The 14,873-nt window shown below is 33.9% G+C and overlaps 1 protein-coding gene across 1 annotated transcript in view; it reads left to right on the top strand.

The window, feature by feature from the left end:
• LOC133096174 (protein piccolo) overlaps nt 1-13,151 on the top strand; it is a 370,525-nt gene extending 357,374 nt beyond the window's left edge. The window contains exons 23-25 of the mRNA XM_061197659.1: nt 10,370-10,504; nt 10,914-11,059; nt 13,011-13,151. Coding sequence (XP_061053642.1) covers nt 10,370-10,504; nt 10,914-11,059; nt 13,011-13,151 — 422 coding nt within the window. The remainder of the gene's footprint in view (nt 1-10,369; nt 10,505-10,913; nt 11,060-13,010) is intronic.
• The last annotated feature ends 1,722 nt before the right edge of the window (nt 13,152-14,873 follow it).

The following is a 14,873-nucleotide window of genomic DNA, read 5'->3' as shown; positions in this document are numbered from 1 at the left end:
AAATAAAGTGGAAAGAACACTGCATATCTTAAAGGAGAATAAAGCACTGGAGAGTGTGAAAAAAGAAAGCTGTGCAAGATAAAAGTAAGCCAGTTTTACAGTTCCACTTACTTGGAGCACTTCAGCTAGCTAAAGAGAGGGACACACACAATTTTGTTAAAATGGAAATAAATTAGTCCTGTTCTTTGTCAAAAAATAATTATATTGTTTTAAAATTTAACAAAAAAGAACATAACATTGTAAAAATAAAGGAATAACTTAATTTCAATAACTATTTTAGTCATGTAAAATATTTCAATATATATTTTAGCCATAGTTTATGAAAGATCTCACTAAGTTTAAGAAACAAAATTGAAAATATTAAGAGATTGAGTAATTATGTTTTTTAATACTCTATTTCAAATTTAAATTTTATTGATTAACTCTCCGCTTAAAGCAAATCAACACTCTTCCACTTTCTTCCACTTTCCTCTTCCATTGTTTTATTGGTGGCCTGGATTTCATCTTCAGATTTTCCCTTCATTCCCTCTTCCCTCCCTCTCTCCCCCTCTCTCTCCTCTCTTTTTCTTTCCCTCATTACTATAGCCTCTATGTCCTTGACATAGTCTTTTATATATTTTAGGAAGGCTGTTTCTTTTATACACAAATGTACTCTTTCAGAGGACTTACTTTTTTCCCCCTGGATTTTTAAAGAATGTTTTCTGTATCCTTGAAGTAGCTTAAGCTGGATATATCAGTGTACCAACTTATCACTTCAATGAGTATAGGATGATCTTTTGGTCCAGAGATTCACTCTTCTGTTATTTCAGAGAAATAGCTTTATATTTTAAATAGATGTTATTTTCTATTCTCTTGAATTTACTTTTTCTGAGCAATAAGATATATTGGATCATATTTTTCAGTTCTAATATATCTGTCATTGTTCTGTAACTTCTTTATTTTTCTCTCTGTATCATCCTAAGCCTTCTTCCCTCTATGTCAATAATACTGATTTCTATCTTATTTAATTTTGTTCCCAGGATGTTTCTAATTCATTAACAGCTTTCAAATGGGATTATTTGTGTTTTAGCTCTGTTATGCCCATTTTCACCCCACCTATTATTTTGTCATCTCATTTTTGAACTATGCCCTCTATATATCCGTCATCTCTTCCTCTTCTTCTTTCTATTCTTTTTTTTTTAATTGAAGTATAGTTGATATACAATGCTGTGTTAGTTTCTGGTGTACAGAAAAGTGATTCATTTATATATATATATGTATATATTTGTACATACATATATTCTTTTTGATATTCTTTTCCATTATGGTTTACTATGGGATATTGAATATAGTTCCTTGTGCTATACAGTAGGACCTTATTGTTTATCCTTTATATATATAATAGTTTGCACCCCTCTCCCACCACCCTCCCCCCTGGCAACCAAAAGTCTCTTCTCTATGTCTGTGAGTCTGTTTCTGTTTCATAAATAAGTTCATTTGTGTCATATTTTAGATTCCACATATAAGTGATATCATATGGTATTTGTCTCTCTTTCTGACTTACTTCATTTAGTATGATAATCTCTAGGTCCATCCATGTTGCTGCAAATGTCATTATTTCATTCTTTTTTATGGCTGAGTAGTATTCCGTTATATATACATATATTGATCACATCTTTATTTTTCTGTTGATGGACATTTAAGTTGTTTCCATGTCTTTGTTATTGTAAATAGTGCTGCTATGAACATTGGGGTGTATGTATCTTTTTGAATTATAGTTTTGTCCAGATATATGCCCAGGAATGGTATTGCTGGATCATGTGGCAACTCTATTTTTAGTTTTTTGAGGAACTTCCATACTGTTTTCCATAGTGGCTGCACCAATTTACACTCCAACCAACAGTGTAGGAAGGTTCCCTTTTCTTCACACACTCTCCAGCATTTGTTATGTGTAAACTTTTTAGTGATGGCCATTCTGACTGGTGTAGTTTTGATTTGCATTTCTCGAATAATTAGTGATGTTGAGCATCTTCTCATGTGCCTATTGGCCATCTGTATGTCTTCTTTGGAGAAATGTCTACTTAGGTCTTCTGCCCATTTTTTGACTGGGATGTTTTGTTGTTGTTGTTACTGAGTTGTATGAGTTGTTTGTATATTTTGGAAGTTAAGCCCATGTGGGTCACATTGTTTGCAAATATTTTCTCCCAGTCCATAGGTTGCCTTTTCATTTTGTTTCTGGTTTCCTTTGCTGTGCAAAAGCTGGTAAGTTTGATTAGGTCCCATTTGCTTATTTTTGCTTTTATTTCTCTTGCCTTGGGAGACTGACTTAAGAAAACATTGGTATTATTTATGTCAGAGAATGTTCTGCCTATGTTCTCTTGTAGGAGTTTTATGGTGTCATGTCTTATATTTAAGTGTTTAAGCCATTTTGAGTTTATTTTTGTGTATGGTGTGAGGGTGTGTTCTAACTTCATTGATTTACATGTGGCTATCCAGCTTTCCCTACACCACTCCACACAAAAACTACTAGAACTGATAAATGAATTCAGCAAGGTAGCAGGATACAAGATTAGCATACAGAAATCTGTTGCATTTCTTTACACTAACAACGAAATATCAGAAAGAGAAAGTAAAAAAACACTCCCTTTTAAAATTGCATCAAGGGCTTCCCTGGTGGCTCAGTAGTTAAGAATCCTCCTGCTAATGCAGGGGACACGGGTTTGAGCCCTGGTCCGGGAAGATCCCACATGCCGCGGAGCAACTAAGCCCGTGCACCACAACTACTGAGCCCACGTGCCACAACTACTGAAGCCCACGCACCTAGAGCCTGTGCTCCACAACAAGAGAAGCCACCGCAATGAGAAGCTTGTGCACCACAACGAAGAGTAGCCCCTGCTCGCCGCAACTAGAGAAAACCCGCATGCAGCAACAAAGACCCAACACAGCCAAAAATAAAATAAATAAAAATAAAAAATTATAAAATAAAATTGCATCCAAAAAAAAAAAAAACGCTTAGGAATAAACCTGACCAAGGAGGCGAAAGACTTACATGCTGAGAACTATGAAACGTTAATAAAGGAAATTGAAGATGATTTAAAGAAATGGAAAAATATCCCATGCTCTTGGATTGGAAGAATTAATATTGTTAAAATGGCAATACTACCCAAAGCAATCTACAGATTTAATGCTATCCCTATCAAATTACCCATGACACTTTTCACAGAACTAGAGCAAATAATCCTAAAATTTACATGGAACCATAAAACCCCCAGAATTCCAAAGCAATCCTGAGAAAAAAGAACAAAGATGGAGGCATAACCCTCCCAGACTTCAGACAATACTACAAAGTTACAGTAATCAAAACAGCATGGTACTGGCACAGAAACAGACATATGGATCAATGCAACAGAATAGAGAGCCTAGCAATAAACCCACACACCTACAGTCAATTAATCTTGGACAAAGGGACAAGAATATACAATGGAGAAAAGACAGTCTTCTTTCTACGCTTAATCATAGCTATGTGTCATGTTGTAAGATAAATATATTCTCTAGAGTAGGATTAATTTTTATTCTTTTAATACAACCAAAACATAAATTTTGGGACACCAAGAGACTAGGAGGCTGGTCAAAGCAATTTTTACTACCCATTTACTCTCTACTCCAATCACAATGACAAAACACCCACACATGGCCTCTATGTGTGCGTTGTCTTCTTCAGTTCAGAGGCCCAAGCAGATCTGTAGTTGCTGACCCCCCCACCCACCACTCTCCCTCACCCTGTGGAGAGAGTGGAAACAGAGGTTTTTGTCACCATCCATATGCATCTGTTTCCAATGACAAAGGTATTCTGAACCAGTGAAAGGGCAAGCACGATTGATAGTGACAACTCATAATTAATGCAAGCGTCCTTTGAGACCACCTCAGTAGGTATGTTCCTCTCCTCCTTTAGTAGAAACAATAAAGAACAATCTGGAGTAGGAAAAACTTAACAAGAACTTCACAAGTATCACACTGTGAAGCATGTGAATTTAACCTTCCAAGAAAAAAATAGGCAATGTGATGCTTTGAGAACTTCAGTTAGCAAGTGTTTAATTCTACCTTTCTTCTGAAGTGAGAAAGTGGTAAACAGCAACAATAAATTTTATATGCTTGGCATGTTGGAGTTTTAGAGGAATATGACCCATAACAGTGAATTTTTCCCAGAAAAAAATTGTTTCATTTCATCATGTTCAGTGGTGTGATCAATTCTGTCCACAACCCCTATTGGCTCCAAATAGTGGGAGTATTTTCCTTGACTCCCTCCTTATCAGTTAGAATACTCTTTTTTCCCCTCCATCCCAGTTACTGTTTGAGAGATGGAGCAGTAGTAGTTCTATCCAATTTTCTATGCCTTTGGAGGAAAGAAATAGAGCTGTTTCACAGATAGATTTGCTGCCCTGATTGACTACGTTTTGCTCTCTCTTGAGATTTGATTTAAATGTTTTTTGGTTTTGTTTTTGCTTTTGTTTTGCCAGCATTCACTCAACCAAGCCCAGGTATGTCTTACTCCAATGAAAAGACTCTCTCAGCTTTGGATTTTGCTCCTCCTTAACCTTGGATCCCCAGTAAATGGGGAGCACTGGTTGTTTTTCCTATTTTCAGTGAAACCCTCAGATCTTCCTAGTGATGAGCCAAAGCTGCCACTCTCAAGGGTTTAGTATGACTTTTCTGGGGCTGCCTAAGCTCATTGTTCATCCACTTCTCTGTGCTGGGGACTTGGTGATAATTCTCAGGGTTTTGGCAATTCATCTCTCTTTTCCTGGCAAAATTTTGTGATACGTGGTATGGTTGGGGATGCTGCTAAGCTGAGCCTTCCCAGAATCTGCCTTTCCATTCCTACACACCACTCAGCATTTTCTGGCAGGAGACTATTCTTTGGTTAGTTGCTACTGGCTAATACTTTCCTAAATTTTACTTTTTCCCCTAGTTTTTTTAGGTATTAAAGAAAGGAGATTCTAAGATCTGTCTTGTTTTCTCATTTTTATATTGAAGATTCTTCATTTTCTTGCAAAGTTCTTTAAAATAAAACAGATTGATTTGAATGGGCTTGTTTATACTTATTTAAAATAGTTCAGTAACCTGAGCTAGATGATCCCTCACAAGTTCAAAGAAATATATTAGACATATTTGCTGTTGCGGCCTGTCAAGAATGTGTAAACAGAATGTGAGCTGATAGTATTAGGGTATATTCAGGACACTAAAATGTTTACACCAAATCACTGAGAGGAGAGTAGTGTCATAGTTAAAAGACCACATGCCATTTGTAAATCATAATATTAAGGCCACATGTTATTGACTAAATTCATTATTGGTTTTTCTATTTTATTGATGCTAGTCAAAGTACCAGAATTTTAATTCATTAATTTTATCTACTATTTTTCTATTTTTTCTATACTCTGCCTCATTAATTTCTGTGTATATTTTTATTATTTATTTTCTTGTACTTTCTTTTATATTACTTTGTTGTTCTTTTTCTAGCTTTTGGAATTGGAAGTTTAAATCAAATGTATTTTTTTAAATTTTGTTGATGGAATATTAATGCATATATGCACTTTCTTCTGATCACTGCTTTAAATGATATAGGTGTTTAAGACTGGTGATTTTCCTCTGATCATTATTTTAATTCTCATCAATTCTGATAGTGTTTTCATTATCATTGTTCTTCAGAACTTCTGTATTTTCTCATTGTATTTTGCTGTTCAGCCAAGAATTGTTTCGTTAAAGCCTTTGTGTGTGTGTGTGTGTGTGTGTGTGTGTGTTATCAGACAATGTATTAGCTTCCTTTTATAGAACTTACCGTTGTCTACTTTGTAAGTCATACATAATCAGTCAATATGATCCATGTTCCGTATTTAATTGAGGAAAAGATATTTTCTGTCTTATCAGGGTGTAGTGTTTAATATATACATCCTGAGATCTGCTGTATTGGTTATGGTGTCTCAATATTCTGTCTTTACGTATTTTAGTCTACTTCACCTGTCTTGTACTGAAAATACTGTGTTAAAGTATTTTATTATTATTCTCTTTATTCTGGCTTTCATCTCCTACATCTTTACACCTTATTTTCTAGTTTCAACATATTTTAGTGGTGCATAGATATTCATAATTGTTTTGTCTTCATTATGATTTATGGATGTTTAACTTTATAAAATGTCCTTTTTTTTGTCTTGTTTACTACATTTCAAGCTGATTTCTATTTAGCCTCACAGTAAGATAGCAACCCCTACTCTCTTATTGTTTCCATACATCTGGCATGCTTACAATTTATGTATTTGTGACTATTTGAAACGAAACTAAGTTTTAGCATAGCATAGCTTGTAAGCTTTGCTTTATGGGCCAATCTGAATATCTTTTTAAAAATATGCTCACTGAACCTGTTCATGTTTATTGATATGACAGATATGTTTGATCACAACTCTGCATTTTGTTTTATAACTATTGTGTATTTGATGTTAGATTTGTTGTGTTTCTTTCTCCATTTGGTGTCTTTAATTTTTTTTAATTTCTTTTGTAATTAAGAAAGCTTTGTATCTTTGTTCCAATGATTGTCTTTTTTTATACGTTTATTACGTTTGCTCTTCTTACTCACCATTTACCATCTGTCTTGTCAATTTTAAATAATATAACTTGTCACCTACCATTTACCTATTCAAAAATCAACAATCTCATTCTACTTGTCCCTTTCTCTCCCTTTGTCATCCATCTCTTTCAGTTTCATCCTTTATACTCTATCAGAATACATGACAATTATGTGCTGCCCTTCTACCCACCTATATTCTCACTCTTATTTTAGTCTCAGTTCTACAATTAAATATATTAAATATTCACCATCACTCCTTTGGCTGAAGTCTCTCTAGTTATCTCTTTGATGTGATGAAATTCATCCTCTCATATATTTCTTGAGAATGAACTTTTCTATGGTATTCTTGAGTTCCTTATGCTTAAACTTATAGGCTTGCTGCTTGAAAGACACTTTAGCTGTATAAAAAATCCTTGGTTTGCACTTTATTTTCTTGAATTTCTCAAGGGTAAAGCTAACACCCAGCTACTGTGAAGTGTCTATGATCATTGGCTGCTGAATTATCACGATTTAACTATGTCTAGAAGATCTGTGTTTCACTTTATAAAACATATGGAGGGCAACTTTGCCTATTTGGGGAACTTAGTGTTTTGAAAGAAGGAAGAGAGCAGGCCGAAGTATGGTATTGGTAGATATTTTCCCACATGTCAGGGTACATCTAGACATGAAAATATAAGTTAATTAAAGCAAAAATTAATGCAGGGAAGAAATACATTCTAAAAACCCATATCCAAAAGTGTGATAAAATTAAATCGAAATGATTAAATAACTACAATCTAATAGATTTTGTACATGATGCTTTTGTTACTTTAATTTCCTCTTGGAGATTACTCAACTATATTCTTTAACAGTCATTCTCAAAGCATGGTTCAGAAATCCCCGTGGGTCCCCAAGACTGTTGAAGTGCATCCAGGTCAAAATTATTTTTTAAATATACTAAGATATTATTTACCATTTTACCGTGTTGGCATTTACATTGATAATGCAAAAGCAATGCTGCAGAAAACTGCTGGTGACTTAGCATAAATCAGGGCAGCAGCACCAAATTGTACTAATAGTGACTGTATTTATTTATTTTTTACCACCATGCACTTATATGAAAAACTTGCCTGTTTCACTTAACAATATCCTTGATAAAGAAATTAAAATTCTTGTTATTAAACCTAGACCCTTAAGAACATGTGTTTCTAATAGTCTATGTTCTAGAATATTCTGTGTGATAAAATGGGAACTACACATAAAACACTTCTGCTGCATACCAAAATATGAAGGTTGACTTGAGAAAACATGTTAGTGCAATTTTTTTGAGTTGCAAGCTGAGCCAGCCTTTTTTTACAAGAAATATCATTTTTACTGGAAAGACAACTGACAGATAAACTCTGCTTATTCAAACTTTGGTAGAGTTAGCCCTTGGTATCCATGGGAGATTGTTTCCAGGAGCCTCCCCAACCTCCACAAATACCAAAATCTGCTTACACTAAAGTCCCTTATATAAAATGATGTAGCATTTGCATATAACCTATGCACATCCTCCCATATACTTTAAATCATCTCTAGATTACTTATAATACCTAATACAATGTAAATGTTATGTAAATAGTTGCCTGCATGTGGCAAATTCAAGTTTCGCTTTTTTGAACTTTCTGGAAAAAAATTTTTTTGATATTTTGATCTTCGGTTGGTTGGATCCATGGATGCAGAAGCCATGGGTGCAGAAGGCTGACTGTATTCAGCTGCCATTTTCTCAAAAATTAACAAAGTGAGTTTTTCACTTTAAGAAAAACAATTGACAATAGTTGTTGTCAATAATAAAAATCAATTTTTAAGTAAAAATAAAAATTTCCAAAACTTATACCTGCCTCCCTGAGCTTGTCAGCTTTTCAATAGTCAGACTTTTTTTATGATATTGATGGTGATATTAACAAATGTGCCTTTAATATTGTATGAATTGTGCCAATGTTTTGAAGACCTGCATAACTCAGTAAACCCGTATTTTCCAAAACGAACAATATAGGATGTTACCAATTCAGGCATAATTAACTGGTCCATTCAAGGTGCAAGATAGACAATTGTTTTTTAAAGTAACAGTCCAAAGGTTCATTGATACAGTTTCAGATTTCACATTTACACTAATCTTAAAGAAACTACCACTTTTCACGTGTTAATGTAGTATCAAAGATTGTCCACAGTTGTCTGAAAGGATATTAAAATACTCCTTCCTTTTCCAACTATATATATATATAGTTGTGTGAGACTGTCATATATTTCAAATAAAACAGCATATTGAACTGGATTTAATGTAGAAACAGGTATGAGAATCCAGCTGTCCTCTATTAAACCAAGCACTAATGAAATTTGAAAAATATAAAATGTCACTCCTCACTATTTTTTGTTGCTTTGGAAAATACAGTTATTTTTCATTAAAATACTTATTTATAGGTATATTAGTGTCATTTTAACTGAATCAATAAATAAATTTGTAAATATCCAATTTTACTTTTTAATTAGAAATTTTAATGTTCTTTGAGTACCACCATTTTTTTTTAAGAGTATAAAGAAATCCTGAGACGGAAACGTTTGAGACCAAATGATCTACATCCATGTTAAAGACCTTTAATAGATTCCTATTGTTCTAAAGGTAAAACCCAAATTCTTAACATAGTACCACTTAACAATATCTTATAATCACACGAATATTTATTTAGTTCCTCAGTCCCATGATGTTGCCTTCTGTGAACACACTGTTCCTTCTCTTTATAATGTTCTTCCCCGTCCATGTCACCTAGTTAATTCTTTCTTATTCTGCTGGTTTCAGCTCATGAAGCCCTTTCCTAGGCTTTCTTGTAACCATGCTCTTGTACTTCAGAACCTTTCCTCTCTTTCTAATTGTACACTTATTGACAAAAATATTTCATTGATGGATTTCTTCCCAATAGACAGAAAAACCAGAAGACCAATAAGCATGCGTATGTTGGCTTATCATTGTATCCATTCTTCCTAACAGAGTGCTTATCACAGAGTAGGGTGGAAAATAAAATATTTGTTGGTGAATGATAAGTGGATAAATATATGCATCGATAGAGAAAAGGATGAATCAATAAAGAATTTGACCTAGTGTGAATAGCTTCTTCAGTAATGTAAAGATCCAAGATAAACACTAGAAAGAAATACATTGAATTCATTTCAATCACTCATATTTTCCCTTGTGTAATGTTATTACCATATACTCTTGTTGCCTACTTCTTTTACAAGAAAAATAGAATGGAAGTAGATATAATATACAACGACATTTAGTTGTGTTAGCAAGCGTTCTTTTGCAAGCCTGGTAAGTAGTGAGCAATTGTCGGCAAACAACTTCTTGCATTTCACTTGACTTAATACTTCCTATATATTATATTAGAATTCTATTATTTTTATGTATGACTGTCTTCCTATAGTCCCCTGTAGTCTCATCTATTACCTCTTTTGGCCTAAAAATCTACAGTTGAGTAATAGTTACCTACTTGCATTTCTCCCATACCCCTCTTGTTACTTGCTTATCATTATACTTAACATACTTTATTGTAAGTGTACAATTTACCAGTCTCTCCATGAGACCTTCCTCTCTTTAAGGGCTGGGACTGTATTTTATTCATTTGTGTATCCACAGGATGCGATAAGGTGTTTAGCACTTGATAAACAATAAATGAAAATATGAGTAAATTATTGAACTAACCACTTAATTAATGGCATGACATATTCCTTAACTTTTAAATTAAATTGTTCCAGTTAAAACTCAGGTAATGGGAGAAATCAAGATTGCACTGAAGAAAGAAATGAAGACAGATGGGGAACAACTCATAGTTGAAATCCTCCAATGCAGAAATATCACCTACAAATTTAAATCTCCTGATCACTTACCAGGTATCTAATTTTATGATAATGAGCAATATAATGTATCTAGGAACTCTTTAGGAGTGTGTCCTAAATAGCCTAGAAAATGCTAATTAAAATTTGGGCTGTGTACCAAATATATCTGAAAAATATGAAATAAGAATGAATTTCTCTTATATAGAGCAAGTTGATATTTTACTAGTTAAAAATTAGATTTTTTCAGCATAAATGTAGAGTGATGTATTTATTATACAACAAGAAAACATTTAAGTTGCTAAGAAAATTGGTGTATATTTTAATTATGTTGTCTGAAACAAATTGTTCACAGGCTACTGGCTTTGTGTAAAATGTAGGAGAACTCTTCGTATACGATTATAACTCTTTCAATAGACAATTGTATTATTAATGGACACTTAACAAGCTGAATTCTTATTTTCAGATTTATATGTGAAAATATATGTGATGAACATTTCTACCCAAAAAAAGGTGATCAAGAAAAAAACAAGAGTATGTAGACATGATCGAGAGCCTTCATTCAATGAAACTTTTAGATTCAGCCTAAGTCCTGCTGGACATTCTCTTCAGGTAACTCATACAGTTCCGATTTTTAGATTTTCATTTATACTGTATTTATTTCCCATTTAATTATTCAATATTTAAATGCCAATCATATACTATGTGATATTTTACAAGTTAATTTTTAGAGGTAACTTCCCAGGGGCCCTTTAAAATTCCCCAACCCACTCATCCCATCCATTTAGCTACCAAGTTGCCTCTCTTCTACCTACTCAGTTTATTTTATATAGATTTTTTTCCATGCTCACTGCCACACTAATCCTCTTTGGGTCCTCATCTTTGTTATGCAAATCATCTCAGCAGTATACCTGGCCTACTTGCCATCAATATCTTACCCTTTAATTCATTTTATCACACTGCTGGCAGAGGTATCTTTTAAAAACACTGGCTAGGTTACATTGAAACCCTCCAATGATTCATCATTATCCTGACTCATTCAGAGTCCTCTAAGGTGAGTTCTAATTGTATTGACTTAATTTCCTCTCCTTGTAGACATTTCCACTCACTCTTGACCCCTTTCACACCAGAATCTTGAAGTCAGGTTAAACCTCTAATTCTTTGCTCATATTTTTCCTCTCCTTCAATACTCCCTTCTCCATCTCTCTCCATCTATCACAAATTTCCATATCTTTCAATGTAAACTCAGCTCTTTAATAATGACCCTGGGTGTAATTTATCACACCTTATTCACATAATGTTTTGCTTATCTCATTAGGCCATTAATCTCAGTCTTGTACAACAATTTGTGTACTTACCTCTCACTGCTTCTGTACTATCAACTTCTCTAGTGCAAGGCTTGATTTTCATTGCTCTTTGTTTTGTAGCCTAGCACAATGCTTGTACATAGTATATCTTTAGTAGATACAGAGACATGGAATGAAAGAGGACAAAGGAGGAGGGAGGGAAGAGCTGAAAAAATGTGGGAAGAGAAGACCATGGTACTGGCACTTAGAGGCCTGTACTAGAGACGTATATAAGAGATATTGCAAAGCAAAAACTGCACTGAGAGGATTAACTGACATTAGAGTTGAAGGGAATAAAAAAATTAAAGGATACTCTGAAATCTGTGTGAACAAAGGTGTCAGTCACAGAGACTGAGTAGTTACAGAAGGGATGGATAGGGAGAAAGAACATGAGTTTGTCTGAAACGTGATAAACTTGATAGGAAGGCAGGGTCCAATAAAACATATAATGTGCCATTTGAAATCCCCAAACCAGAGGCTAAAAGAGACAGAAAAGTAGATTTTGAAGTCAGAAACGTAACAGTAAATTTTAGTCAGGAATAAAGATGAATTATCTGAAAGAGATTCCAAAAAGAAAGAGAGAGCGTGAGAGAAGAATTGTCAAGGAGTAATGGTTATCTCCATCTCAATTTCTCTACCTTTCTTTCAACTGATCCCTAAAAGAAAAAACTTTCTTGAGTATGAGATCCCATGGAATTTCAACTAGTGTAAGCTCTACATATGACAAGAAGCCACTTTGGAAGTGCTTCCTATAATAAAATTCCCAGTAAATTAAATGGCATTTAAAGTCAATGTTATGTTCTATCCACCTTGTAAACTCGTATTTATGTACTCACCACTCAAATAATTCTGTATTTGAGTTAATATTTCATTAAGTAATAAAACATGCACCTAGCAAATTTCTTTTTTGAAACTTTCAATCAGTTTAATCACAAACCTAGTTAGAATTAGCTAGGTTTATCTAGGTAGCTAATATTATCTAGAATTCTCCTGTGCTTCAGGATATGTCTTTGCCTTTGGGAAATGTTGAGGTAAATTAATTAATATTATGCAAATCTTTTGAGGACATGTTAGTTATTAGTTCTCCTACAAGTATGCCTGCTACTTCTCTCACCCTCACCCTTTCTTGTCTCTGTTACTTCTTTGATGAGCAAATGTCCATAAAAGAGGTTGAAAATATACACACAAATATATATAATTTTGGCTATTTTTTCTAGATTTTACTTTTTTCCAATGGAGGGAAGTTTATGAAAAAGACCTTGATTGGCGAAGCCTGTATCTGGCTTGACAAAGTGGATCTCAGAAAAAGAATAGTCAACTGGCACAAACTTTTGGTCAGTCCTACTCAAACCCACTGAAGAAATGTGTCTACTCAGGGTATAGAAAGTGCTTTAAACAGTCTTAAATCAAGACTATAGTCGAACACTATTGTTCTAAGCTATGCTTTCAGGGGTAACCATGAGAAGAGGAACAAAAGGCAAAAGCATACTCAAAGGCTTGCAAATGTATTGTTGTGGAACATAGAAAAAAAAACTCAAATGAAAAAGTTCATATATTGAAGTCAAGAAAAAAAGTCCTGAAACCTTGGATTTCTTGTGGCTGTCAAGAAAAACAGTGAGAGAAATTTTGTTTACTTAATGCAGAAATTTTTGAGTAGAGTTGAGCTACAGCTATCTAAAGGCTGAGACTCAAAGATTAATATGTTTTCTAACGCAGGCAAAAGTAATCCTTTATGCAAAAGATCTTGGTTGAAAGGAAAAAACTAATGGAACAAATCTCAGTTTTCAAAAGTCTCTTCTTCATCTTATCTTCTCAGACAACTAACTGTTTTGAGATTCTGACATAGGATACACCTACAATATGTGTCCAGACTAGAAGTAAGGAGCTTGTGTTTACAGGGAAAAGGGAACCAGGGATGTAGAAACTATAGCTTTTAGATCATATTGTACAGGTTTTCTCTGTGTCTAAATGTTACAAGGGTGAACACCACCAGTTTTAGAATTCATGTTGTAAAAGCACATTAGTAAAACTTGAAATAAAGTATAGTTAAGACAATACTAAGTAGAAATGAAATTACATTTATCTAGAAATAAAGCCATGACTGGCTAACAAAAAAGAATATTGCCCCACAAACTATTGGAACCTTGGATGAAACATCAAAAACTCCATAATTTACCCTTAATCCAAGACATTTTCAGTCTACATAGCAAAGGACCTAGATTAAATTGGTATGTTCTAGGAAGCATGATAACTTGTTCTTTGTGGAATTGCAAATAAATGTATTATCCCATATATTTTCTTTCTCTTGAATGATATACGGACAGAGAGAAAATTCTTCCTCTGGCAAACAAATCGTATTAATCTGTGACATTGATTAAATTGGTGTCATTTCCTGCTCTTCCACAATGGTCTTTTTTTCCCCTTAATACATTAACTTGTTGTAAAATGAAAACCCTGACCCTAAATTCAAGTTCTCTTTAGTGCTCTATTTTCCTACTTTAGTGACAGTATCACAGTGATCAAGTTCATCAATGTTGGGAAAATATGTGAAAAATCAACATTATATTAAGGTGAAAATATCCTTTGAGCTATTTTAATAATATGGAATGAAAGGACCAACGTCTAAGTCATTAAAATGAAGCATCCTCTTCCCCATCAACCAACAACGTGAACAAAGGAGGTAACGTGGACTTACAGGAGACGCACTCGGCTAGGATTAAAAGCCTGGCTTCTGGTCTTGGTTCTGCCACTGACTAACTGTGTCACCTTGCACATGTCACTTAAACTCAATTTTCCTCAGTTTTCTTATTTGTGGGAAAATATAATTATATATTCCTAGCCTTCCTAATGGGATGTTGGGATGATCAAACTAAGTGATCTATGAGAGAAGATGAAAGCACATTTCCAAATATAGTTTTATACACATAAGTGAGGAATAAGTATTATGCAGTTTTTTATTTCCCAATTTTTATATGTGAAAAAGCATCTTCCAGACCAATAGCAAACACTGACATGGATGAAAGCAGTATATTGGCTCCAAAACTAATTTTTTCTTTAAAATATAAATTTTCGTTTATCCT

The sequence above is a fragment of the Eubalaena glacialis genome, chromosome 8 (genome assembly GCF_028564815.1).
Source record: "Eubalaena glacialis isolate mEubGla1 chromosome 8, mEubGla1.1.hap2.+ XY, whole genome shotgun sequence".
Lineage (NCBI taxonomy): Eukaryota > Metazoa > Chordata > Mammalia > Artiodactyla > Balaenidae > Eubalaena > Eubalaena glacialis.
This window is presented reverse-complemented; position numbering and strand designations above follow the sequence as displayed.